The 27,657-nt window shown below is 41.3% G+C and overlaps 1 protein-coding gene across 16 annotated transcripts in view; it reads right to left on the reverse strand.

Annotated features, from left to right (window-relative positions):
• The window catches only part of macf1a (microtubule actin crosslinking factor 1a), a 138,896-nt gene that overhangs the window by 33,388 nt on the left and 77,851 nt on the right, over positions 1-27,657 (reverse strand). For all 16 annotated transcript variants that reach the window (XM_029844751.1, XM_029844753.1, XM_029844752.1 and 13 more), the window contains 29 exons: positions 22,068-27,593; positions 21,814-21,960; positions 21,442-21,657; positions 21,190-21,363; positions 20,699-20,980; positions 19,743-19,892; positions 19,346-19,579; positions 19,075-19,251; positions 18,823-18,996; positions 18,451-18,618; positions 17,772-17,963; positions 17,461-17,634; positions 17,027-17,150; positions 16,658-16,857; positions 15,966-16,283; positions 15,696-15,862; positions 14,467-14,623; positions 14,270-14,381; positions 13,473-13,535; positions 13,094-13,332; positions 12,814-12,943; positions 12,036-12,235; positions 11,656-11,883; positions 10,949-11,225; positions 9,791-10,389; positions 9,509-9,697; positions 9,214-9,420; positions 7,522-7,839; positions 7,264-7,446 (listed from right to left, as the gene is read on the reverse strand). In XM_029844751.1, the coding sequence (XP_029700611.1) occupies positions 7,264-7,446; positions 7,522-7,839; positions 9,214-9,420; positions 9,509-9,697; positions 9,791-10,389; positions 10,949-11,225; positions 11,656-11,883; positions 12,036-12,235; positions 12,814-12,943; positions 13,094-13,332; positions 13,473-13,535; positions 14,270-14,381; positions 14,467-14,623; positions 15,696-15,862; positions 15,966-16,283; positions 16,658-16,857; positions 17,027-17,150; positions 17,461-17,634; positions 17,772-17,963; positions 18,451-18,618; positions 18,823-18,996; positions 19,075-19,251; positions 19,346-19,579; positions 19,743-19,892; positions 20,699-20,980; positions 21,190-21,363; positions 21,442-21,657; positions 21,814-21,960; positions 22,068-27,593 (11,325 nt within the window). The remainder of the gene's footprint in view (positions 1-7,263; positions 7,447-7,521; positions 7,840-9,213; positions 9,421-9,508; positions 9,698-9,790; positions 10,390-10,948; positions 11,226-11,655; positions 11,884-12,035; positions 12,236-12,813; positions 12,944-13,093; positions 13,333-13,472; positions 13,536-14,269; positions 14,382-14,466; positions 14,624-15,695; positions 15,863-15,965; positions 16,284-16,657; positions 16,858-17,026; positions 17,151-17,460; positions 17,635-17,771; positions 17,964-18,450; positions 18,619-18,822; positions 18,997-19,074; positions 19,252-19,345; positions 19,580-19,742; positions 19,893-20,698; positions 20,981-21,189; positions 21,364-21,441; positions 21,658-21,813; positions 21,961-22,067; positions 27,594-27,657) is intronic.

A 27,657-nucleotide genomic window follows, 5' to 3' on the forward strand; every position in this document is an offset into this window, starting at 1 on the left:
TTCTGCAAATTCTGGAAAACTTGGGGGCATGAAGGCCTTCCAAGATCGACGGTTTGGATTTTCCCTCTTATCACCACCTTGAAGTCGCCTCTTTGCAACTGCAGTTACCCCACCGGATGAGGATGGGGTAATAGGCAAACCTGGACCTACAATGCCAAGAGGTGGCGATATCATCTGCAGATCACCAGTAAGTTTTAAAGCGTCAAAGATCACCCTTTCATCCAATTTTCTTATTCCACTGGCATTATCCATATTCCTTGAAACGAAAACGTTACCTAAATCAGTTCCAATGGTGCCATTGCTATTCAGTGTACTTCCTTCTCCTCTCACCTCTCCACCAGAGCCTAAAGTGCTCCTTGAAGGTTGACACAGTTTGGTCCCTTGGTCAATCTGTTCATTAATGCGCATAGTATCATATATGGATCGCTGGGGCACATAACAATCCTCTATGTAGGCTTCATCCTCATCACCTTTTCCAAGGCACTGAGGGTTCTGCCTGAGGCAGTCCGGGCGGCTCAGAGGCTTCCCCATAGTGTCTTTTTCACTTCTGTTGAACAGAAATCCTATACTGAAAGGTGCAAGTATGGCAATCCAAACATTCCAAGTTTTGAAAGTCCAAAGAAGGGATCCTTATATTTAAATGCATCCATCCAATAATTCACAAAATGTACAGTCCATTTGGCTGCAATTAAAAATCCTTCAGGTTTCACATTCTATAAAGTCCGCAGTATTATTTCACTGGGTTATGTTGACTTCCTTCCTATGTCACTTCAACTGTAGTGGATTCTCGTGATCTTTCTGAGATGCTGTGTGGCATCAGCAAAGCACTAAGAGAGACACCCTTCCTTCTTGGCAACATATTAATCACTGTCTGTGTTTGTTTTGAAGACTGGAAGGAGTAAGGGTAGTGTGGAACAATGAGCATAAGGACAATAGAAAAGAGACAGTCATTGTCTCATTCTCTGAGATGAACAAGTGACATGAGAATAATGCAGACAACAACTCTTCGTTTTTTGTTAGTGTCCGTAGTTCCCTCTGCCATGATCATGAACAGGTCATTCCTTGCCCTTCTTCAAACTCATGCTCCATTCATTATTGGTCTCCTTTTCTGTGATGAAAAAAATCTTCAACAGTTTGAGTTAGAGGCAGGCAGGAAAGTATAAAAGTCTCCTTTTAAGGTGAGAAAACCCACTCTCTTTTCCATGAAAGAAACTGTGTGGGTGAAAGAATAGAAAAATACTGCTTTGGAATTATTTCAGGCTTATCCTCCTTTTTTAAAAACAGATTTAAAATGCTAGAGTGAAAGTGAATTAATGAAAAAAATGTGAAAAATGTTCTCTTGAGTGAAGTTAAGCAACATTTAAAAAAATGTGTAATATTACTTGGTTTAAGCTCAATGTCATGCAGTCCACAGCTCTGGCATCTTCATTTGTGGAGACAATCCCAAATTTTGACTGAAGAATTTAGTCACCATTGTAACGGTAAAGATTAATAAAAAAAAAAAAAATTAACCATGTCAAAAAAATCCATAAAATAGTTGACAGTTTAATTTTAAAACCTGCTAATTCCGGAACAAAGACAACACGATCCCTGATTTTGCATGAAGTAATCCTGTTTGGTATTTTAATTCCTCCGTTTCCCGTTTTTCCTACATCCTTCGATCATTCACAGTTTCAGGGAAAACATTAGATAGAAGGCAGACTATTGTAGAGGAGTGACAGAAAAAGAGCATCAGGGAGTAGTTCAAAAAAAAAGGAGGGGGGGTATCTAGGACCAGCCAGGCAAGCAGACAGGCAAGCAGGGCAGTTGGTGAGTTGTGGGAGTGTATCCAGAGGGCAAAGACCCAGACAGCTCTTTCAGCTCCAGTCCAAGCTTCACTTTGCAGGCAGCGTCTTCCTCCTTTTTACCATCAGATCCTCCGTTTCTGCCACATCGTATTTATCCTGCTTCCAATTCTGTATTGCATTTCAAACAAAGTGCCACGCAAACCCGGCTCCTCTTCTTTCCTTTCCAGTTCTGTTGTTGAAAGTATGGTATCCTCCTTCTTTCTCTCCAGTCTCTGTTCTTAGGCCACTACACAGCTGAAATGGTTTGCAGCTGCTAAAAAAATCTCTCTTTTCCTCACTCTCTCCCTCTCTCTCCTTGTGCTCTCCCTGCCCCCTCCTTTCCTTTGCTCATGCTCTCTATGTCCCTCCCACTTAGTGTTTGTGTTTGAATTCAGCTCCGTTTGTTCTGTTTCCTGAACTGGTATTAAAACACAGGAAGTGCTCCAATCATACTGGTTTCCTTTTTCCCGACAAAAAATGTGACAGGGGACACAGGAAAGAAGGAAAGAAGGAAAGAAGGAAAGAAAGAAAGAAAGAAAGAAAGAAAGAAAGAAAGAAAGAAAGAAAGAAGTGGACCCCCAGTTACTATTGCTCTGAAGAAGATTTTAACAAAGAATAGCAGCAGAATGTCACATTTAAAGGTCTTTAATGCAATTGTGTTTTTCTCTCAATATCACTGTCACATTTTGCGACGGAGACTAAGAAGATTGTTGTGGCTATAGGTTTGGGAATCCATGTTTAATTCTTAAGGGTAAGAGTCCTTCATTCCTGTCTAAGGCACAAAATCAAGTAAAGTGATACAAGTAAAACAAAAGAGAAAGCAGAGATGAAGCAGGGACAGGTGTGGGAAGAATGTCTGCCAATGGAACAGAAAGAAGCTTATCAGCAACAAGCTGTCTTTTTACCCCTCAGAGCCACTATCCAGACTGCAGACACAGTGAGTCCACTCCATTCCTAATTAGTCCATTTTGTTCTCCCTTTGTCAGAGTTTTTAATGCATTTACATTTGAACCTTGGTTTGAATATGAATTTGCAGTGATCTACGGGAAAATTGTATCCAGCCCAAATGTCTCTTGTTATCCATAGTGACATGTGTGTTGCTCCTTCCTATCAACCCTCCCTTACCTTCTTTTTCAAAGTATATTCAAACCCCAATCTAGATTTTTTTCCCCTTTTTGCCGTTTGCTCCTTTGCTTTAACATACTGGAGTAACTGCCTATTTTTCTCCATGGCCCGTGGCCTGCATGTCAAACATGTTAAATACTCCACTCTTTCTTTATTAGCTGCCCTCCCTTCCTCCCCCATGCAAACACCCCTCTCTGTCAGTTGTGCTGCAGCTGTCATTGCCGCGTCTGAGGCAAACGTGTTGGTAGAAACAAAAGGGGTTTGTTAACGTTTTGTTGCACACACCCACACATGCAAAGCTCAAAAACTCTTGCGTGAAATTGCAGATAACATACAACACACAAAGCAAGATTACCGCCTGAACATGCATAGATGTGTCTGCTACACAAACAACTGGTGGGGCAGAAACAACATGAAAGTACAAAGAAGGCATAACGTCCATCCTTTGACTTACAGACAGTGCAAGGCTCCACCCATGACCTCCAACAACCTGTTTTAGATCAAACTTAATTTCTTTGAAGATTTTGGCCTCCTCTCCTATAATTTTCACTCATTTCCAGGTAGTTAAAGAGTCACAGCAACTAGGGGAAACTGGGTTTTATTTTCCCGTTGGTTTAAATTATGAAGGGCATCTTTACACATATCTGTGCCCTAATGTTGTTTCACATTACTTTTTTGAGCACATTAAAATCTTACATTCTGTTGGACTCTATGAAGGCATGAAACCACTTACTGTAGTTTAACATGACATGAACACAAACAGAGGGTTGAGGGGCAAAAAGTATACATTATCTGTTGAGAGGGGGAGCAACTGTCTGGAAAATGTAGTGGCTTTCAAACCTGTCAACCCAGAAATTATCCACAATGCATCTGGGTAAATCACTGCTCCTTCATGTCACTTCCACCCTGGATGTCTTCAGTGGTAACCTGTCAGTAGGGAACATGTAGCTGCCATTGTACCATCTCTGCTTTTCTTCCTGGTTCACTCCCCTCCTCCTCCTCCCTAACTCTGGGAGGTAGTTTTATATTAACTAGTAACACTGTGCTCTGCTGGTCACCATGGTAGAGCTCTGATTTAGTAAATGTGTGCAGGGCAACACGTGTTTAACTGTTATTTTAAGTAAACACTCACACCCATCACAGACACACACACCTGCACACATGAGTCTAGATCCACACGACTCCAAAGGATGACACTTTCAGTTGCTTCAAACAGACTGATTTGATGTCAACACTGCCCTTTCAGAGTGCTTCAAGGGGATTCAATTGTGCTTTTTGCCTTTGTTTTTCATTATTAACCATAAGTCTCTAAACACAGTAAACAACATCTATGAGTCTGGCTGTTAAGGGGGCAACACGGGAACCAAATGTTCCCTCCTCCGGTCTCCTTCCCTGTAAACAGCAGCTCCTCCTTCTCTTCAGGATTTTCAGATTACAGATTAAGCTCCCTCTGTCTCTATTTAGTCTAATTTGGTATTGTAAAACACAATTTAGACTTCTTATTCCAATTTTTTTTTAAATGAAGGAGAGTGACAATGGAAGGCACCAATGATATACTGGGTATTTTGTTCTGATTCACAACAGCTGAAATAACACAGGCCTTAAGAGTGGAGAGGCTAAAAAGCACACACACAAAGGCAACTGTAGGTACTGAAAATGACGCAGATAAAAGTTTTGGATGTTTCTGAGTCAGAACATATTTATGTGTCTGTGTGTTAAGGGAAACCACAAGTCTTACAAGGATAAGAATCATGTTGCGTGATGTTTGTGTGATCTATTCAGCTTTTTAAAGAAATAAACTTAAATAATACAGAGTCTCTTCCTTTATATACATTGGAAAAGTACATTACCAAAGGAAGGGGACAAGAAAGATGAAGACAAGGTAATCGGGTCATTATGATTTAAGAATAAGACCTTCTTACAGTTGCACAAGTAAACAGACACACATGTCTCTTGCGCTGTCACCCACACTAACCATCCCTTCCAAGGAATGTCCATCTGCAGATGGCTTCAGTGCCTCGAAATGCCTCTTTGCTAAAACACCAGTATGTCTGTTTACACGTGTGTTCTCATCCAACCTAGAGATTGTGTCAGCTGCTTAGGGAACGAGAGATCTGGGGCATGCATAGGGATGTTGATGCCACACCCTGAATGTGTGTGTCTGTCTATCTGTGTAGGGTGGGGTGAAAAGACAGCTGAGGTTCCACATTGCACCCAGAAAAAGACTGGAATTAGAAGCATGCTATAATGCCAAATACACACACGTACATGAACATACACAAGAGGATATATGGCGACACAAGACGGGCATGTTTAAGTATGGAGATAGGCCATAACAATATTGTCAGTGGAAAACGACAGACAATTTGACCTCTTTATTATACTCTTTCTAATGAAACTGTAATGTATATGTCCATTTTGAAGAGATCTTTGCTGCCTATTTTCTTCCTCCATCTTGCAAATTATTGTTATCCTGTATTCAGTTGGGAGTCCGAATTACAATTGTTAGTGTTGGGAATTTAAAAATAGTAATAAAGTGTAATAAGAAAATTCTAAAAAAAAAATCTTGATGCACGACAAGCAGGTTGGAGACAACCAGTGTTGTCCAAGGGTGACGTGCTTTTATTTCTCCCTTTCCTTAGGGTGAGTGGATGAAAAAAATCAAAACAAAAGAGAAAGTTAACCCCCTTTTTAATAGCCTAGGGAGTGTGTGTGTGTGTGTGTGTGTGTGTGTGTGTGTGTGAGTGTGAGTGTGTTTGTGATATCTGCCAAATGTCTGTTGAAGAATAAGATCGATATGGTGAAAAAAATTGTAAGCCATGGAGGAGTGCATTACAAGGAGTGCGTGCAAGCCGCCACACACGCGCGCACACCCCTGAGCCCCCTTCTCTCTTTAAGCTTTGGCATGACATCATCCCTCTGGATTGGAAAAGGGATCCAGTGGGGGAGGGGTGTCCCAGTCCATTTCAGAGTTAGACAGACTTGTTTAGGTTTGAAATGAGCAGCGCTATATCAGTTACAGGGAGGCGTTAAAGTGAGGTAGAAACAAATGTAGGAAGAGGGGTGAATTCAACTGTTCCCACACTCACTACCTCAACAAAATTATGGAGCAGCAACACAAATGTGCATGAAAAAAAAATCCTACACAGACTAAAGAGAGGATACCAGCAATAAGCAATAAAACATGCTACCTGCCTTTTAGCCATAACCTACCAAGTACATTTCTCCATACAAAAAAATAACTTGCAAGATTCAGGAATCTTTAAATGCTAAATCCCCAAATAAAGCATAGGTGGAAACATGAAGAGGTGACTGCACAAATGTGCCTTATCGCCCTTGTATTTTATTACTCCACTACCTGTTTTTGTGGTTACAGATGATTTGGTTTTGGTACATTTATTATCATTCTTGGCCACAACATAAAAGTATTCCAAATTTTAGTGTTGTACGTACCCTTGGCTTTAATTGTGTTTTATTAAGACTGATTAATGCATTAAAGAACTAATTATTTTGCATAAAATCCTCAGTTGGATTCTTGCTGCTTCCCAAAGGAGGCTATTATTATATTATTAATGTGTAGGAGGATCAAAGAATATTTTTATTTTGTTTCATCTTGATCTTTCTATGCTTCGTCTGTCTTTTTAGAATTTGAATATTAAATTAAACCATTCCCTCCCTCGCGACCCACTAACCTCTGGTTGCTTTACCCCTCAGTTCCTGCTTTAATGAAGGCAAGTAGAGTGAGTATCTGACTTGGAGCCCACAGACTAAACGAACAAGTGTTGGCAGAAGAATGACCAAAGGGACAGAGCTGAGGTTTCACATGACAAAGAACAGAGCAAACAAAAAGTGTCTGTTCTGTTCAGTGAAAGCATGTCAGAGAGCAGGTCACACATGAAATGTCCACTACAAAACCACCCATCACAACATTTACAATTTGGGAAAGATCTATTTTGTGCTTGAGCTTTGACAGCTCATTTTTATTTCGATCTTCACATTAAATTCAACAATTCAAATTGTAAAGTGAAATTCCATTTTTGCTAGTTAATGAGAAAATAATTGTGATTTAATGTCAAAGAGGCCGTTTGACCCTGTGAGCGTGATGCAGTTCATCACTCCCTTGGAATCTCAACGTATCAGAGAACCTTGACTGTGCACACTTAAATGCACACACTAGTTCACAAAAGTAGACAAGAACGGAGTTATGAAGAAGCAATTTGAGACATAACAAAGCAACATTTAAGTGTCATTTCTCAACATATAAAAGGAAATTTTCACAAATGCACTGAGAAGAATCCGAACAGAACCCTACCTTAAAGTCCTTCAGCTGTTGTTTGATCATCTCCACCTCTGTTCCAACGATGCTCTGTGAAGTGAGGCCTTCTTCAGCACTTCCCAGCAGGTCTTGAAGTTCAGCCACAAGCCTGTAGAACTCGTGCACTCGCTCAGCGGCATCCTCAACCTGACCCAACTTTGCCTGGCCTCGCTCATTCAGCTGGAGCAAGATTAACAGAGATTTTACACAAGAGTAAATAGAGCACCAGAGGTGAACATCTTTCATTCCTCCCACCTTGCCAGCTTGTCGGTTTAGAGCTTCTGTCTCTCTCCGAAGAGCCAGGAGGTCGGGTGAAGAGCCTTCTCGCCGCAGCATGCTGGTGCACTCCGATGCGTGACCTTCCAGTTCCGTCCTGAGGTGGGTCAGACGGGATAAAAAGCCTTGTAGCGAATCAGCCTGAGAGGCCAATGAATCTGCATCACGCCCAACTGGGCTGAGGGAGTCCAGTTCATCGTCAAGGTCGGCAAGTCGGGAAAAGACGTCACGTATGTGAGACTGGACCTCGCTGACACCCTGAAGCCGGGACTCCAATGAGGAACAACACTCCTCAATCTGGTGGAGGTAAAAGAGGCAAGACACATTTCATCATAAAGAAGTAAAAGTCTGCTGGGCGGCCTATATGATGTGAACAAAACAAAAGCTAGAAGAACAGAATGCATATTCTAAGAAAAAAATTTAATTATCCAGATTTTACAAATTTCCTCAATGTAAAAGTAAAAAATTATAGAATTATTAGTTTTTCTCTAAATCAGAATAAGTGTTTTCCTATAAAAGTGAAATTAAAATTTCAAAAAGTTGTTACAGTAATGCCAGTTTATTGTGCACTCACTGTTCAATATAAAAGATGTCTTAAAAATATTTTAAATACCATATTTTTATACATGTCAACATCAGATTTTTTAAACACAGTACACCCCAGTGTAAGAGTTCCTTAGAAAACCTAAAATTACACACTGCAAGTTATCATAGGTAATGATCATGTTACCACAGATGTTTTAGAAGAATGATTACATGTCATATGATTTTTTTATATAATAAAAAGAAAATGGTACTAGTGCGACCAAAACTATAAAGGGAACAGAAAACAACTAAAACAAACCATGATGCAACACAGCAGTTAGCAAGAATAGACCCTGTCAGTGTGAGTGTGGGTGAGGGAGCAGAAGTGCTATCCTTGAGCTGATCTATAATGACTGCAGCAGCATAGAAAACATTCTCAGACAACGATGACCTTGGGTCAATAATATATACAGCAGAGGCAAAATATCTCAGTCAATCAAAAAGCAGTTTAGTAGCGTTATATACAATGTGAAGTGCTGCAATAGCTCTAACCTTATATGGAATATTTGGGGGCTGGATTGCAGACAATGGGTGCATTAGCATGGGAGCTGAATTCTCAAAGCTATGGTTTACATTTCAAACTATGATAAAGTGTTGGGTGTCTACAATGGCCATATATGTCCAGTGGAAGTCAAACAGTCAAACTCCTCTGACAGCTTAAGGTGTTCTGCTCTATCTCAACTTACTGGCACTTGTCTGCCAGACTTTCTCACGATGATATAAACAAAGAACTCGAACCAACTATTTTTCTTTCCGGATAGAATATTTTATATGTTTTATACATTTTACAGCACTCTACACTACATTTGTAGTCTCAAATATATTCTGATGATGCATTTTTATTGGAGTCTCTAATTTATATCAACAATAACATAAATGTTGGTACAGTGTGAAATTCTAATACATAAGGCAAAAACCCTACCACCGATAGTTACTCAAAAAAAAGAACAAAAAAAATTCCATAAAGGGAGAAGAATTTTGCAGAGTATTTTGCATATTTGATTAACAAAAGATTATGTACGAATGTTAAGAAAATAGCGACACCTTTGTCATCTTTATCATGTTTTTCATACTACTCCTCCTCACCTTGTAAGTGACATCATCGAACTCCTTCTCCAGGTCGTCGGCCTGTCTCTGAAGTCTTTGCACCCCCATCGTTCTGTCTTCCTGTGTCTGTGGTGAATCGCGGACTAACCCCTGGGCCAGGTCTCTGAGGTAGACCACCTGAGGCTTCAGGGATTTGAGACTGTCCTGCTGACTTCGCAGCCGTTCCAGGCTTTTTGCACTGCATGCCTAAATAAAAGAGAAGGAATAATGGAATATAAAAGCCTCATCATAGTGAATAAAAAAAAAAAATCATGCCACTGCAGTTTTATAGTACCTGTGGCCCCAAAGCCTCTTGGACCTCAATCTGGTGCTTAGCGGCCTCCAGCCTCCTTTCAGCAGCCTGCCAGCCATCTTCAAACTCCTTCAGACGGCCAGACAACTCTTCCAATTGAGAGGTGCGGTTGTGGATCCTCTCACCCAGGTTATCCACCCTACGGTTAATTTGTGCTTTTTCATCACGTACCTATAAACATTAGTTTAATGCAGTTCAGTGGTCCTCATTTCCTTGAATTGAAATACAAAAACAAAATAAATGATCAATAATAATAATAGTAACCTCTTCCTCCCCAATGCAACACTGTTCCAGCAGCTGATCTACAGCAGTATTGAAGGCCTCCATTAAAGGTTGTCTTCTCTCTAGGTCCATCGATAGACTCCTGGCCTTCTGCAAGGCATCGTTCAGGGCAAGTGGATTCAATGATGGCTGAATCTCTGCCTCTTTCTGCTCACACTCCAATAACCAGGGGGTTAGTTCTGCCTTATGTTGCTGATAGAGGTCTGCTTTGGTCAGTATCATCTTCAGTCTGCTCTCTCGGTCTGAGATTCTCTGATTGAGTTCCTCCCAGTCTTGCTTTAAGGTGGTCAGGCGAGACTGCAGGGCGGACCGCTCATCTCCACCAGCAGGTAGAGATGCGAGCAGTGACACACCCTCTGCTTGAATCAGCTCATAGGAACCTCGCTGGCTAGCAATCCCTCGCTGTAGTTCTCCTGTCTGAGCCAGTAGAGAGCGGATAGCTACGGGCTGACAGGGCAGAGAGTCACTAAAGGATTCTCTGGCATTTGCCTGCTGGTCCAGCCAAGAACGCAACTCCTCAAACATCTGTTGGAACTGTTGAGTGGAGGACAGTGCAGTCTGCAGCTGAAACAGGCCGTCAGCTGAAAGCAGAGAAGTAAACGAGATTTCAGTCAAGAACTGAGAAAAGTCAGACTTCATCAATCACCTAACCACTAACTTTTTAAAAATATTCTATTTGCATTTCACCATTAGTCAATGTGCACCATTCCTCATCAGGCACGAGCTTGAGAAAGCAACTCACACCATTTTACACTCTCAGATTATTGAAATGCTCTGCACACTGGAGGCAACCAGTCTCCTCAAACTGGTTCAGAATTCTGCTGCTCGCCTCTTCAGCTGGCAGTTCTACCCAGGATCACATGATCCCCATTTTCTATTCCCTACACTGGCTACTAGTTTATTGCTGGACTCAGTTTAAGATCTCAATGTTTGATTTTGAAGCAATAAAAGGACTCAGATCGATTATTATCTATTTTTGTCAACACATCAAAGGTTGAGGCCAATTTCTTTTAGAAATTCCATGGTTACGAGGTTGCTTCACTTTGTTTCTGTAGAAATTAATGATTTATTTATTTATTTATTTTATGTCAGTTCACCTTTTTTCCCCCAATCAATACAATAAAAAGAAACTCCAATGACCTGCACGTTCCTCCAAACTCTTCAGAGGATTGCTGATGCTCTCCAGTCGTTTACTAAGCTCCTCTTTAAGGTAGGGCTCTGCCACGATGGCGCTCAACTCCTGGCAGAGCTGCTCAGCTTCAGCCAGCTCGACCCGGTGTCTCTCCAGCTCTGAGCGGATTTCTCCAGTTTCCTGCAGGCGAAGTTTCAGCGCCTCCGGCTGGGCACTCAGTGAGGCCTGAGCATCTAACCTTTCGCTAAGAGTGGAGATGCTGGAGGAGAGTTCCCTGAGCAAAGCCTGTGCAGGATACGATAGAGGGGTTGTTAGAATTCCATCTACAGTATATATCTATAGAGGACGAAGTCTCACTCAGATGCATGATTATGTACAGAGCACAAAATCCTTAATACAGCATGACAAGACACTGGATGTCCCTACACATCTGATGAAGAATGAATCAGTTTCCACTTGCTTTTTGCCACCTGCTGGCCGCACATTTCTGTCTACTGGACTGACACAGATATTGTTAAGATCTCCCCTCACTTGAAAACCCTTGACAGCATATTTTAAAAAAACACAAGAGCTTTTTCTTGAATTGTGAAATTATATACAAATCACTTACATATTAAATGTTGTCACTCTAAACTCAAAATTCAAATTCTGGCAAATTCTGCTCTATATTTACTGCCTCTTTGTATTTGGTGGATCCACCGTTGACTTGAGGTACCTGAAAACGTTCACTGGTGCCCTGGGCCTGGTCGATGTGGTTTGACCTCTGGCTCAGTCTCTGCGTCAGGTCCTCCCACTGCTGGGAGATGGAGCCCAGCTCAGCCTTCACTTCTACCAGGTCCTTGGAATCCTCAGAAGAGTTCCCAGTCTGGGAGAGAATTCCCTCTGCAGACTGTGTCAACTGGTCAAATTGTGGTCGTCTGGTCTCAAACTCGCGCAGCATAAACTTGAAGAAAGAAGAGAAGGTACGGCACACAAGTCAGTGCCAAGGAAGTGATGCATCTGACAGAGAAATCTGACAGAGAGTTCTTTACCAAAAGGTTTTAATGAATTCATAAATTAAATCTCTGGTTGTGTCTACTGTCTTCTAGCACACACCTGGACCTGCTGTTTCTGTGTGTTAAGCATATTGGGGTCGATGCTCAGTGGTCCAAGCACACTCATCATCAGCTCCTTCTCCCTTAGCCATGGGCCCAGCTGATTCGCCATGGAGGCAAAGCTGCTCAGTCTATCAACACTCATCTCCAGTTCTGTCTGCCTCTGGGCTGCCTTCTGATTGGTGGTCTGCCAGCGAGAGTCTGTAAAATTATCATTTGAAACAGGAGATGAAGAACACACAATATACAAATAAACCCTATTAAATAAGTTGTGCCATGTTTTCTTACAGTGACTTGATAAAAAATTAATCATTCATGCAAATGATACCACGTGTGAAGAAATCACATTCCTTGATAAAAACCTGATAGGAAATAAAATCGTGTTTCAGCAGAATACTATCTATGAGTGCATTTGTGTGAACTGAAAAAAGGGCGTTATAAACTATGATATCCCTCTTCTTTGATTTCATCTTAGATTGTTTTCTTGGTTACCTCACTACATAAACTTGTAAGTTTTTCAACATACTTGAAAAAATAACTGAGGAACACTTCCCTGAATCATACTGATCTCAATTTACTTATAAGTAACACTCACAAATATTGTAATATTTTGTATTTTTACCCCTCACAAATAACCCAAAGGCAAAGCTCTCGAGGAATTAAAAGCCGATGACAATCAAACTTTGAAAGTAAGACAATTTACCATTAGCTCAAATCTATTATTTCAGGTGAATGTAATGCCCCATCATCCTTTATGTTGTCTGGATTGGATCACATACCTATGTCCTGCAGCTGTTGTCGCCAGCTATCTACTTCAGGGGAATCAGGACTGTCAGCAATCAGCTTCCTTAGTGTGCTCTTCAACTCTTCGACCTGTCCAGAGTGCTTAGCCAGCTCTGAAAGCAGAACCTTCAAAAGCGGAATAATGGCATCAAAGGATGGGCCTAAGGTGGTTTAAAAGGTGTTTTTTTTTTAATTTTTATGCCATTGTTACATGACATTTCTGAGCTATAGGGTTTAAAAAGGTTGATAATTATCCGAGCAAAGAGCTTGACAAGCCTTGTTCTCCTGAGCTTGGGCACGTAGTACTTCAGGTCTTGAGGGGGAGGCAGTTTGAGCTTGTTTCAGGCTTAATTCCCTTTCTGTCAGCCAGTTCTTTAGTTCTTCTGTGCCCTGCTTGGCCTTCTGCCTGAGCCCCAATGAGGCCTGCTGGTGACCAAGATGATCCTTCAACTCAGCTCCAAGCGCCTCATACTGACCATTCACATCAGACATGGCTACCTGAAGCTCTGTCAGGTCTGTGAACCAAGCAAAGAAGATGGAAACAACTGAATGGTAAATAGCAAAACAGATGCTACTCCCAAAAGAGAAATACATAAAAATGAATGAAGAGATGGGCAAGTCTTTACAAACAGTTGTAACTAGTGAGAGACCTCACCTTTACATGTGTGAATTCCATTGACACTACTGGGACCTGCAGACCCATTGATTTGAGGAGCACCTGGGAAACAGATACATAGAAGACTGTGGTCAAATTAAAACCAGCAATGTGATAGTCAATATGGCTCCAATAGAATGGTTGAGGTTGTGTGAAATCTGTGCCAATATGCCGCAGAAAGAAAAGCCATCTCCAATGTTTATGGTTGCATATATGGATGAGCCAGAAAGCTTTCGTCTACCTTAATTTATCTAGTAAAAATTTTCATTTAACTTGCCTCAAACAGCACTTTTGTATATATGGAATTGTCCTCACAAAGTCTGAGGCGCTGAATTTTGTGAAAGTTGAAAAAATATGAAAGATCAAGATGTTTTTTTAAATTAGGAATTATTGTTAAAAGGCACACAGAGAGATGTATTAACATCACCTTGCACTAAATAGTTTTCTAACACACAGAACTAAATGTTAGACTGAAATTGTTAGCGTGACAAAGAAACTATGAAGTCTGTCTGATGTTTGAAATGTTCCATCATATGACCTTAATATAACAAATGCTGATTATCTTTGCTCCTGATTTTTTTAAAATTTAGTTCTAATTTGTGTAACACCATGTCATATGACCTTAATATAACTGATTACAAATGCTGATTATCTTTGGGTTCCTGATTTTTTTTAAATTTAGTTGGTCTTCTTTTACTTTTATACCACCAGACAGTAACAGTAAACAGTAAAAAAAGCACAAAAGTCATTTCAGCCTAATGTCAGTGGTAGAACAGATAGCTTTAAGTTTTTGTTACCAGTTTTGGTCTGAGGACCTGTGATATGGATGATTACGGACTCCAGCTCTGAGCCAGTCTTGTTTAGCTCCCGAACCCTTGATTGCTGTGATTCCCAATCATTCAACAAGTCCTGAGGGCAGAATATGGTTAATGAGCTATTGTTCTACTTCTACTGTGTTTTTTTACAGTATATGCTCCTATGTGCAAACACACACCTTAAGTTGTTGAACTCTTCTCTGCAGGCCCTCTGTTGTGAGACTGCCCTCTTTAGATTGCAGCTGATCCTGTGCTGACTGTAGCCACCTGAGGAGGGAGCCAGAGAGGCCACGGAACTGCACCAGCTGCTGGTCACAGGCCTGAATGGCTGCAAGCCTGCGAGAGGCACAGAAGAGGGAAGAGAGGAAGAAATAGAGAAGATGAAGTGGTGCAGCAAGGAAGGACAATTACAAAAGAAAGAGAAAGGAGACATCAGAGGAGAGGAGCCAAGATGCAGTTTGCATCATTTTTTGGTTATTTTTTCCCCCACCCAGTTCAATGAAAACACATTTGCCTGTTTCTATATATGTTCCACCTTGAGTCATGTATGAAAAGTGCTGACTGCCTGTAGACAAAACAGACCTGATGAACCCTCTGGCATGGAGGAGTATCATTATCATGCTGCTATTTTCTACCCAATGCGATTTGAAGGTGGGCGCTATATAAGACAGGGCACACAATACACTCTGCTCATAATAGAGCCCCGGCCTTACAGTACACATTCATTACACAAACACACTAAATGCAAATTTTTCCAACTGCTGCAAATTGTCATATAAAAGAGGACAATAATTTGTATAATATGTTTAACCTTGTCAGCAACAAGGTTCATAACTTACTCAGGATATACTTAGACAGTCTTTTTAGGTTGGTTTTAACAGGACTCCAATATATTAATAATTTTAAATTCTCAGCCCCTTCTGACAGGTTTCAGGTGTCAGGAGAGGGCATGGATGACAGAGAGAGCTCTCTGATGGTTACAAAGATAGAATAGAAATATTGGACATACCAGTGGCATAGACAGTCCATCATTTTTTAAATAACCATCTATATCATATGTAATCATATCTTTTGTGCAGTTGTTAGGACTGTCACAGTAAAACGGTTCTGGGCTTGACCATGAGCCAAGCCAATTATATGGTATAATAAATAGGAGCTGTTGTATCTGTGGTTCCAGCTCTCCCTTGAAGAAGGTAAAAATAAGCTTAGTAGGGTTTATCCCTGTTAAATAAAAATCAAAACAAGAACATTTCTGGATATCTCTAGTTATCCTTAGCTAAAATAAACTTCCAACTGTAGCCACTAATAAAAAATTCATTGCATTTCTGTAAAATGGAATATTAAGACCACTGACTTGTATCTCCATTTGCTATTTACTCTGTAATATTGAGCTACAGTTCCGTTTTACCTTTGTTTGACATTGTCTTCCAGTTGGTTGAACTCATCAGACAGCTCTTTGACATTGTCCAGTAAAATCTGTGTATTATTAAAAGCTTTTGATTGGCTGAGGTCTGTGCCAAGGTTGCAAAAGGTTTTCAATTGGCCAGCTTCCTGTTCTAGCTCAGACTGGACCTCCTGATAAAGGAGACAGAAAAAGGACGGAATATAGACATTAACGTTTGATTTGCTGAGATGTAACATGCATATATACGTATATAAAGCAGAACACTGTTCTCACCTCAATAGTCTGCCTGTAATCAACTATACTGCGGTCTGGCTGACCCACTGGACTCAGAGCTTTGAGACGACTCTGGGTAAAAACCTGGAGGTCATACCCAAGACGCTCGTAGCTCTCGAGCCTGGGCAGAAGTGCTTTAAGCTCAACCTCCAACTCAGCCTGGCAAGTCTGTGCAGTAGTATATCGCTGAGTGAGCTCATCTAAAGCACTCAGGAGATCAGGGTCCATGGGGGCATCAGAACTGTTAAGAAATTTTGAAACAGAGTCCCGTGTTGCCTCCACACTACCCTGTCTGGACAGCAGCTCCTGGCGAAGTTTCTGGAAAAGATGGGTTGGTTGAATAAATACCGGTACATACATTTTTTAATTTTAATGTGTATTGGTGTGTTTATTTTGACTGGGGTTCACTTGTGTTAAACCTTAAGGAGTAATTAAAGTAATCACAAACCACACAACCTCTGTTAAACAGCGAATCCAAACTCTTTCAGTTCAACATGTCTAAAAATAATAATAATATATATATATATAATATAATATAGAATGTTCACATAGGTGATAATTAATGCTTCTTAAAATGAATAAGAGCTCCTTTATTAAATAAAGGAGATGCCACATATCCACAGTGTCTGTCAGACATTGACAGATTTGTTCTGAAAAACACAGAGCAGCATTGCATTTGTGGTGAAACTTACCTGGTTTTGTGTCAGAGCATCTTGTACAGCATGAGCAGTGGCCTCCACTGGTCCAGGTTTCGTTTGCAGTTTGTCCAGCCAGCTAAGCAAACACTTAAGTCCTTCCTGGACACTTACTGACTGGGCCACAGCTGTCTGCAGCTGCTCAGCTCGTTCGGACACCGATGAAGAGAGGGAGTCAAACCTCTTCTGTAAGCCATCTAAAAGGAAGAAAAGCAAAAAAAAAATAAAAACTTTTTATACAGGAGTGTTTGAAACAGAATGTGGATATGCCAGTGCTGGGTCAAACAACAGGCAGAAATAAAGCATCCCATAAAGACCGGTGCTGTGCTGAAGAGATGAAGGGAGTGATTGAGTGGCTTCAGTTACCTGCAGCACACAGGATGTCGACAGCTTTAAGAGAGGGAGACTCGTCTGTGCTGACCAGATCTCTTCCAGCTCTTTTGACCTTCTCCAGCTGCACTAAATGTTCAGCCAGTTCATCCTGTAGCAGCTAGACACAGATACAACCAAAATTAAATTCTCACCTATTTTGGCATTTTAAACCTTGACTGGTTTTGAGCAATAGGGTTTAAAAAAGCGAACAAAACTGGTGTTGCCACCTACAGCATTCCCACTCAAACTAATTTTAGATGTTTTAAACACACATCAGCTTTAACCACACATCAGCAATATCTGCTCATTCCATTTAATACATTTTATTCAGAGCGGTTAGGGATAGGATCATTTTTTACTCAGATGATCATCATTTCCCTGTTTTCAACCCTGTTAGCTTACGTTCATATTTAGAATAGTTGCCTCACCTGTACATGTCGTAGCGTGTTCTGTAGGTTCTGAGGGTCTGTTTCTCCACTGGGCTTGACAATGCTTTGGTTCTGTTCCTGAGTGCTGAGCCAGGAGTGCAAGGACACGACTTCATCTTGGTACTGCTGATACCTCTCCAACAAACCTGACAGACGACTCCCCAACTCTGCTGACTGAAAGCACCAGGATAGATATCATTCTACAAGAACTAATTCAGTTATCTGGAAATGTATCTACTTTTAGCTAGTCATTGATATGAAAAGCCTTATGTCTTATGAGGGCCAACCATAAAATCAGAAAATTGGGTCACCTTGGTGTGAAGGGCTGTGTATCTGTGGTTGGCATCCTGCAGCTTGTCAGTAACCATCTCACTGGTGCTACACAGCGCGGGGTTTGTACCCCCAGATTGTTCCAGCGCACCTTGAACAGTGTCCAGAACCTTCTGACCAGAGATTGAAACAAAGCGAAGGTCTGCTTTGTGGCAAATCACCTCCTCACCAAGCTGTGAACATACCATGACAGTAAGAACATACACAGAAGTTCAATCTGTGACACACTGCATTTAAAGGCTTCTTATTTCTTTTGAAGAATTACTCACATAAATGTAGATTACAAAATGTCAGCAATGATAACATTTGTATTATATTAGGTTAAAGGTTTGTCTGTTAAAATGATGGAATGGAGATTGGCTTACTCATTATTTACAGAATCTCAAATTCCCAATAAATAACCTTTAGTATAGTTATTTGATTTTTTTATTGTTTATGATTTTCTGAGCTATATATATATATGCAAAGTTTGTTAGCCCTCTCAGTGCTGATTGGACATGAGTTTAGCCCTCTCTCTTGCGGTGAAGCTTAAGTCTGTCACATAGGAAAGGTAAAGTTAGCAGTAAACGATTTGTTTGTGAATTTGTTGAGGATTTGCTGCAATTTTATATGGTAAATCTATTAGAAAGTTAATTTTGCAAAGGTGGGTTGTTTGTGCACCTTTCGGTGGTCATCCAGCTTGTCCTTTAATCCTTGTGCGTCTGTTTCTCCTTCCCCAAGGTAACGGAGCTCCTCCTCACTTTGATCCAACCAGACAACAAAGCTTCTGTGTTCCTGAAGGAACTTTGTCAGCTCATCCTTTAGAGCCTCAGACTTTCTCAGACGATGCTAGAAAAGACAGTGAGAGCTTGACACACTGACCTCTCTCAACAAAGAGACTAATTTATTTCTATCCGCCTCATCATTTCATAACAAAAGTAAATCAATAAATGTCAGAGTAGAGAGAAGGGAAAGATGAGCAGACACCAAGGCTAAAAATACACAAATAATCCACTTAAAATTGAAATAAACAGGAAAATATGTGTTGAGCACCTGGCAGCTCTGCAGTCGATCTTGATGTTGGGTTTGCAGCTGATCAAGGGCAACTCGGAGACGCTGCTTCTCCTCAGGTGGAACAGTTGAGTCGGGCTGCTCCAACAGGGCACGAGTGGTCTGTGTAATTTGTAGAAGTTGTGCTTGCTGATTCTGGAGTTGCTGAAGCTCTGCCTGCAAAAATAAGTCAACTTATGTTAACAGACGAAGATGTTTAAATCAACATTTGCTCAACATAACTAAAATCCTTACGTGCAGATTCTCTGTATGTAAAGCTACAGCGTCCTCTGGTGGTAAACTGGCAGCATCAGCAAAATCACCCGCACCAGATCCATCACCTGTTCCGTCTGGTTGGTTTAAAGAAGACAACTCATTCAGCAGAGAGTTTATTTGGCTTTGCGTGTCCTGGATCTCTTCTTCAGCCTTTGCCTTCAAGAAAAATAATTAAATGGAGAAAAGGAAATAATACATTAATGTGTGTTTAAAAAAAAAAAAAAAATTAGATCCACTTTCGCTCTCCAACCTTTTGCATATTTTGCTGTACAGTGGTATTGATCGCTGTGTCAACATCTGAGAGTGACATTTCAACTGCGTCAGTGAGGGCACTGTACTGCTCCTTCATTCTTGTGAGTGCCACCTGAAGGTTTTCCCTCTCTTGTGGGCTCAGACTGTCTCCTTTGTCTGTCAGGAGATCCTCCACAGAACGGATTGCCTCAGCTAGAACTTCATGTTTGGTCTGGAGGTCCTGCTGCACCGCCTGAAGAGGAAGTGAAAACAGGTTATCCAAGCAAATGCTATTATCAAAGCATCAGTTATATCTGAATAACAGTAAAACAGTTGAATGAAATGCCAAATTGGGACTAGACAATGAAAGAATATAACAGTTTTAGAATATACATTTGATGAGAGAAGTTTTTTACTTTTAGCTTTTTCTGTTTTTCTTGGAGAACGTTCACATCAGCTGATTCTGCTGTGGCTTCCTGCCCAGTCAAAAAGCTGGCAGCTTCAGCCAGCCACATGTTAAGTCCTTCTAGTTTCTGAGAGCATTCAGCTCTCTGTTGTTGAACCACCTAAATAACAAGGCAAAAATGAAGACAAACGACAAAGACAAAAATGGGTGAGAAATAAAAGTATCAATAACCCAAATAAGCAAGCATCAAATATTGGAGCAACAACCATGTGGTCGCCCCAACATTTTTCAAATAAACCGTACCTAAAAACACACTTGTCTCTAAATTCATTTGTAATGTAACTTTTGATGAGCTTTGAGCAGATTGTGTCCAGAGTTCACGCAGACAGAGATAAATACAGTACACACACACACACACTTTCATCAAAAAGCCTTTTAGTTCTTTCAGCAATAAAGAATATAGTGAGAAATCAAACTATTTCTTCTTTCTCATCTAAATGCAGATGTGAAAGAGGAAAAACAGTGAAGCGTCCTTGAAGGCAATGTTTACTGCCAACAGATCTTTACCGCTGCAACACCATTTCATCAGTGGCAATCTGCAACAGCAATGCAAACAGGTTAATAAACAGTTGCCAGAAAGAAAGGTAGCAAACAAGCACATTAAAAAGCCCATGTAACTGCAGTGATGGCAATAACACTGGCATATCAGTCCTGGCAATAACATGGCTATTAAAACACACGCAGCAGTGAATTGCTACAGAGCTGGGATGTGATGACAGTAAGTTAGATTTGAATGATGATGGAATTACATGTTGTGGCGGAAGTTAGTTTTATAAAGATTCATTTCAAACCAGTAAAAAAAGGCATACAGAATGAGTTTTCCAGTGTTCAAGACAAAGACAGCATTGCACGAGTTTGACAAATGACGCTAAGAGAAACGATGCTCTCAATCTTCTGTTTTCAAACCTCTCTTTCCCCTGCAGTATGTTTTTCTCTGGCCTCCTTTTTCTCCAACTCCCTGCGCTGCCACTCTGCCTCCCTCTCTTTTTGGGCAGAAAGGGCATCAGCCCAGGCCTGAGCTTGGCCTGATGTTCCATGGAAGGTCCTCTGCAGCTGCTGAAGCTGTCTCAGAAGCTGTCTGCTCTGCTCAGGAGCCAGGTCCTGAGCTCGCTCTGAGATGAACATTTGAATGTTAAAGGCCACACTGCTGACCTCATTGGAGCGAGCTGTTAAAGCTGACTGAAGATCCTTAAACACAAAGATATGCAAATTGAAAAATTGCTGATATTTTAAAAAATGAATCCAAAATTTAAAAAAAACAAAAAAACTACCAAAAACAATTCTTTTCTTTCTTGAAAGCAATGTTGTGAACAGTATTGTAAATTGCTAGATTGAACAATTCTGTTGAATCCAGTATTTAAAAAGGAAGCATTTTCATTGCAGTTTGGCCAACTTGCCTTGCAAAGACTCAGCTGCTGCAGGAGCTGCTCACAATGAACATCTTTATCTGCCTTCTCCCTTTTATCCACCCCAACCATTCCCCCATTCATGCGAGACTCTGTATCCACCAGCCAAGTAAGCAGATTCTCTACTTGCTCTTCCAGACATGTCTTCTCCGCTGTTATGGCTGCCTGAAATATCAGAACCAATTAATTGATCCTGTTCAAACGGAACTGAATCCCCACTTAATAGATGTTCTGTGTTCTTACCTGACGTGACTCTTTATGGTCTTTTAGGCTTTGAAGAATGTCAACAGAAAGTGCCCTGGCGGCCTCGTACCCCCGCGCCAGACTCTGTTTATCTTTTTCCAGGGCAAGCAGGAGTTGTGGGGGGATATCTTCATGTTGGTGCTTTAACATTTGCTCGGCAGCCACCAATGCCCGATTGACCTCTGATTCCAAGTCACACAATTCCAAGTCTAGAGTCTGAGGGACATTACAAATAAAGCAAAACATTTAGATGGTGTTTGGCTTTATTTATTTATTTAAAGGCGAACATGATCAAAAACGGTACAATAATGAGGGCTGGTCTGAAACAAACCACAGCACATGGTGACAAGGTCAGCGGGTTTATTCCTTTACCTCAGCCTGTCTGATGATGTCGTCCAGAGTGATAAGACTGCGCCCGACAGATTGCTGTTGCTGCTGTTTGAGTTGAACCTCAATATGTCTTACCATGGACACCAGGGCAACAATGCTCTGGTCATGTCCTAAGCATTCCTGGCGCACCTGTGGGATAATAAAATTCCAAGTAGAATAACATTAAATATATACTGTATGCAGAAACTACCGTACATATAAAAAGAACAATCACACATGATGAATAAATGTGTTACCTTTCTAATCTTGGATGATGTCCTGGTTTTTGCATCCGTATCATCACTCTCTTTAACATTAACCTCTTCCCAACTATCAGTGGCTGTATCACACGCAGGATTGGTGGATTCGTACTGCACTGAATTATCTTCTGCCAATTCTAAGGAATCTGAATTTTGCTTTTGGCCTTCCACAGACTCGATTTCAGAAACATTAGAACCTGCTGGTGGCTGCTGCATTTTTATCTTCTCGTCCCCTGTTATCGTAGCTGGCTTTGCTCCAAATTCCACAAATTGAGTTGTGGGCTGGATGTCAGATTTCAAAACATCCTGAGAAAAATCAATGGACTTTTCAACCTCCACTAACTGTTCTTGCCCAGGAGATGTAAACCCTAGCAGTTCCTGATGTCCCCTAGGTGGATAAGTTGATTCTTCTGGTTGATGTAAATCTGATGGACTGTGCCAAATGTTCTGGGCACTGATGGCTGTTTTATTCAACTCGTCAACAAGTGATGCTTTCATTTTGTCACTGGCTGACTGGTCATCTATGTCTGTCTGTTTCTGTGCAGATTTATCCAGGTCTGTTCGTTCCACCACAACCACTGTGGAAATTGTTGCCACCTCAGAATCCATGTTTTCAGGAGACAACAGATTCTTTTGCTCTGCATCTCTCACTTTTGGAATCTTATTCTTCTCTCTTTGTTTCTCAGAAACTATTTCTTTATTTTTTTCCTTAGATGGGGCCAGCTGATCTGTCTCGATCTCTTGTATATATTCCTTTGGAGAACCATGTTTTCCCTGCTCCTCTGAAGAAGTCTTCAATGGGATGGTTTTGGTTGTCCCATTCTCAAGAAACCCTTCCACAGCTGCATCTTCTTTGACCATTGCCGGTTCCAATTTGCTTTCTTTGCTCTTCACTGTATTTTCAAACTGTGATGAATGATGGTGTTTGCTGCCATTATTATCTTTGTCATTGTGATTTCCCTCTCCACTCAGCTCAGAAGATAGAGTTCGGAACTTCAGATCTCGAACGGCAGGGTGCTGACTCTCCTTCTTTGCCAACTCGTTGCGTGATGTCTGCAGCTCGGTAACAGTCTGCTTCTTACTCACTCCTTTAACAAAACCCTTTTTCAGGATGCTGTCATTGGCCTTTAGTATCAGGGCGGCTTTTTCCTCATCAGGTAGAGGATGTTTCTGAGGCAAATCTACCTCATTTATTTTCTTTACTTCCTGTAGCCGTTCTGTTTCCTGGGAGAGCGAAGGCTTCTCTTCGACTTCATCTTTCTTCTCCTCCTTTTTCAATCCTTCAGTCTTACCTTTTTCTGTAGTCTTTGCTAAAGCAGCTTTGACTTGGTCTTTCTGAGACTCAAACACATGTTCTGTATGTTTGAGGGTAGCTGGATCTGCCATCAAACTCTGCTTTACTAAATTATTTCCAGCAATTTTTTTGTCTTGATTTGGGGTGAGTGCATTAGCTGCCTGACTATAAACGTGTGACTTCTTGCATATGTTATTGGAGTTAAGGTCAGCTACGACTGCAGCGTTAGCATCAGACTGTCCATCTATGCCCGCATCTACCTGATCAATTTGAGAGGAAAGATCTTTCCTGTTTAAGCGTGCTTCTTTTTTATTTTTCTTATCCTTTTTCTTTCTTTTGCTTTTTATTGCATTGAATGGAGATGTCTGTCGTTGGTCCCGAAGTTCATCATCTAAACTTAATTTAATCTCAGTTTTTACAGGTTTCTCTTCCACATTTATATGAGCTTGATCTTCAGTATCATCTTGTCCCACTTCCCTAAACTCTACAAAAGCATCTTCTCTTTCCATTTTATCTCTTATCTCCTCTGCCAAAGAAACAGTTTCTACATTTCTCTCATCAGGTTCATGATACATACTTATTTTTCTCTCATCACTGGGACTACATTCTTTTATGTCAACTGTAGCAGTTGTTTTAGCTTTCACTGAATCCTTGTCCTTATGCACCAAACCAGTCTTTCCTTTTTCTACCCCTTCCTTCTCCTCCTGTATCTGTTCAGATATTCTGTCCCATTTCTTAATGCTCGATTCTGGGATTATTGCTTCTATAACTGTGTGTAGCTCTTCATTAATACTGTTTGTACTGTTTAATGATGTAGAACTACCTTCATCATCCTTCACTTCCACAGAAGCCGTTTTCTGTAAAATATCCAAAGCGATCTGACTAGAAATTAAACCTTTATCTACTGCATCATCAAGATTGGAAATTTGTTTTCCACTGACAGGATCGACTATGCCTCCCTTTAAAAACTGACTAGTTGCTATTAACCTCACAATATTATCTTCAATCAAACCTCTTTTATGAGCCTCATACAGGGAGAGCCTTTCCCCTGTAGCGATATCAAAAATGCCCCCACTATTTGCCTGGCTTTGAAGAAGCCTAAATGATGGAATTGGGTCAACTTTCTTTGAGGCTACAGCTTCTGGAAGAGTCATTTTAACCCCTGTTTTCTCGCCCTGAATACCTCTGAATGGTTTCACTGCCAAAAAGCGATGGCCTGTTTTTAGATCTATCTTACCCTGTTTTACAAGTTCTGAAAAAGGAACAATGCATGCTGATTGGGGATCAAGAACTCCTTGAGTCACAACAGAAGAAGTCATTGCTTTGTCTGCAACACTGTCATCTACAAGACCTTTGGACACCGCCTCTGTCAAAGTCAGTTTACACCCGGAGTCAGGGTCAAAAATGGCTCCTGTTGACGCCTGCAAAATGAATGCTTCAGGGTGAGATGAAGGGCTCATTTTTCCCTTAAAGATCCACTCTAGTTCCTGTAACCCAGAGGCAACAGACCGATTTACAAGTCCTCTGTCAACCGCATCAGAAACTGACAGTCTTAGCCCAGAAGCATGATGGACTATGCCACCCTCAGCCACCTGCTTTTTTAATATCTGATAAGCATCATCAGGCTTAATTAGCTTGTTCTGAATTGCTTGTTCAAGGGGAACTGGAGACTTGGTCTCTGGGTCAACAACACCATCAATTTGCAGCTGTAAACTGGCTTTAGTGAGCAATATGGCTGAATCTACCTTTTTTCCATTGTATGCACTTTCAAGAACCACTAGGTCCTCTTTTTGATTCTCCGCAATCAATCCGAGGCTCGCTGCTGTGGTGACAGAGACTTTTTGATTCTGACGTAGGTCAACGATCCCCCCAGACACGACCTGGGCTTCTAGAAGTCGTGCAGCAGTGTTGGGATCAATCAAACCTGTCCGACTTGCTTCTGTTATGCTGCAAACGTGGTTCTTATCTACATCTACAACCCCTGAAAGGGTTTTATCTGCCTTGAGAACTCTCCACATTAGATCTTCTTCTAGTAAATCTTGTGTAACATCATCCAATGTAAGAGATTTCCCACTAGTGCCATCAACAAATCCCCCAAACAGATTTGCTTCAGCCATTAATTTAACTGCCATGTAGCCAGACAGCAGATCTTGAGCTACTGCTTCATCTGGGAGCAGTTTATTCCCATCTAGATTTAACAGACCTTCCTGTCTGAGCTCTTGGGCTAACTGCTCCAAATCCATATCCTGTGATTCCTCCACCTCTGTTGATTGATGGATATTACTGGGAGGCGTGATAGGCATAGATTCTTTTGTTTCAACAGTTTCATTCTGCGCACATGCATCTGTCTTGTACTGAAATCCTGTTGGAGAAACCTCATCTGTTTTTGCTTTGTGAAAGATGGACTCTTTTAACAACAGAAACTCCTCCTCCACAGTTTTTCTTCCTGCATCATGACAGCTGTCATTGAATTTCTGTTCATGAATCTTTTTAGGTGAAGCTAAACCTTCAGCATCAAAAATGTCCCTTACAGCTTTTGAATCACTATCTACCATTGGTGAATGACTGTACAAATATTTGTTTGTTTCTTCTAATGTGCCTGCATCATTCTTCGATTCTTTACGTTCACTAAATTCAGGAGAATTTCTTTGGTCGGCTTCAGCTTGCTGTGTGTCAGTCAGATCTTTATCAATCAAATTAAGCTGCTGCAATACTTTCAGCTTTCCTTGCTCATATGTGGGCAACGTGCTTTGAGAACCAATGTGTTTGGCATCTGTGAGGTCTTCACTAACCATTAGATTGGCTTTGACCATCTCATTCAATTCAGGATCAAGCAGCAGCAAACGTTTTCCAGTATGAGCATCCACATAGCTGTGAGCAACAAGGTGGACCATCAGCCTGTGCTTCAACTCATCTTTGGAATCTCTGAAATGTGCAGATGTAACAGTGTACTCAATGGCTTCAGAAGACCCTGAAGGTAAAGGTGGCAATGAAGGTGGGACAGACCAAGTTGAATACCTGCTCGACCGATTCATTGCTGGAATAACGGACTCGATCTTGGTGGAAAGAACATCTGGGATGCTGGTGCCTTTGAGGAAAAGTACCACACTGGGATCCAGGTATTGTTCAGCGGGCTGGGTTAAAGGCAGCAGTTGGAGGGTTTCTGGGTTGTACAGAGCCCCAATGACATGTCTGTGTTTTAGGATGTTCCTTGATAGCTCTCCTGAGATGACACCTTGCTGAAGAGCTTCAACAATGGGCATTATTTCTCCAGATTCAGGCCAGAGCATTCCAGCAAATGTGCAAAGAGACTCAAGAACAACTGGAGCCAAACCAGAAGAGAGAAGATCCCTGTGAATACTCTCTTCTAGGTGGAGGTGTTCCTCAGTAAAAGCATCCAGGATCCCTCCATTCTGTAGCTGTCGAGCAAACAAAGCACAGGCCAGCTCCTGATCCATCAGCCCACCACGAAGAGCCTCGTTGACTGTAAGCCGGTCACCTGACCTGTGATCAACAATACCACCAGCAAACAACTGAGCTTCCAGGAGTCGTACAGCAACTTTGCGATCAATCAACCCTTCCTGGACTGCAGAGAACATGCCAACAATTTTTCCAGAGCTAAGACAAACAGTTCCTCCGGGTTGTTGTTGGACTGGAAGGAGGAGGCGTGATTCGCTGTCAGTGACACAGCGTTGTCGTAGCTCATGGAGGTTCAACTGTTCAGCTGTGTTTGGATCAACCAGCTCCCTATGTTGCAGTTTTCCCTGGAGCTTAGCAAGTATTACAGGTGTCAAAAGTTGTTTTTCTTCTGCTTCCTTTAGAGTTATCATTAGTCCTGTGGAGGTTCTCAAGCCTCCAGTGTTCAGCTGGAGCTCAAGTATACGAAGACCCTCTTCTTGTGTGATTAGCCCATGCGCCATGGCTGCAGACACCGAGAGCACATTTTGCTGCTGTCCTTCACTTGACTTTGTATTCTTCACCACAAGCAGAGCCCTTTCCAGCTGAGAAAGAGAATGTTTGGTTTTGGTGTCAATTAGCCCTTCACTTAGTCCTTGTTCCAGTGAAAACTGGAGAGACAAATCAGGGTGAAGAAGGCCACCCATAATAAGCTGGCTTTCCAGTAGGACATAACAAGTGTCTTGGTCAATAAGTCCCCGTTGGGCAGCTTGGAAAACTGGAAATGTTTCCACTGTTTCCAGGTTTATTACTCCAGCAACGGCAACTAGGCTCTAAAAATATAAGAATACAAAAGGTTCATGTGAGATCCATGTTCTTTACCTTGATCAATGAATC

The sequence above is a fragment of the Takifugu rubripes genome, chromosome 12 (genome assembly GCF_901000725.2).
Source record: "Takifugu rubripes chromosome 12, fTakRub1.2, whole genome shotgun sequence".
Taxonomy (NCBI): domain Eukaryota; kingdom Metazoa; phylum Chordata; class Actinopteri; order Tetraodontiformes; family Tetraodontidae; genus Takifugu; species Takifugu rubripes.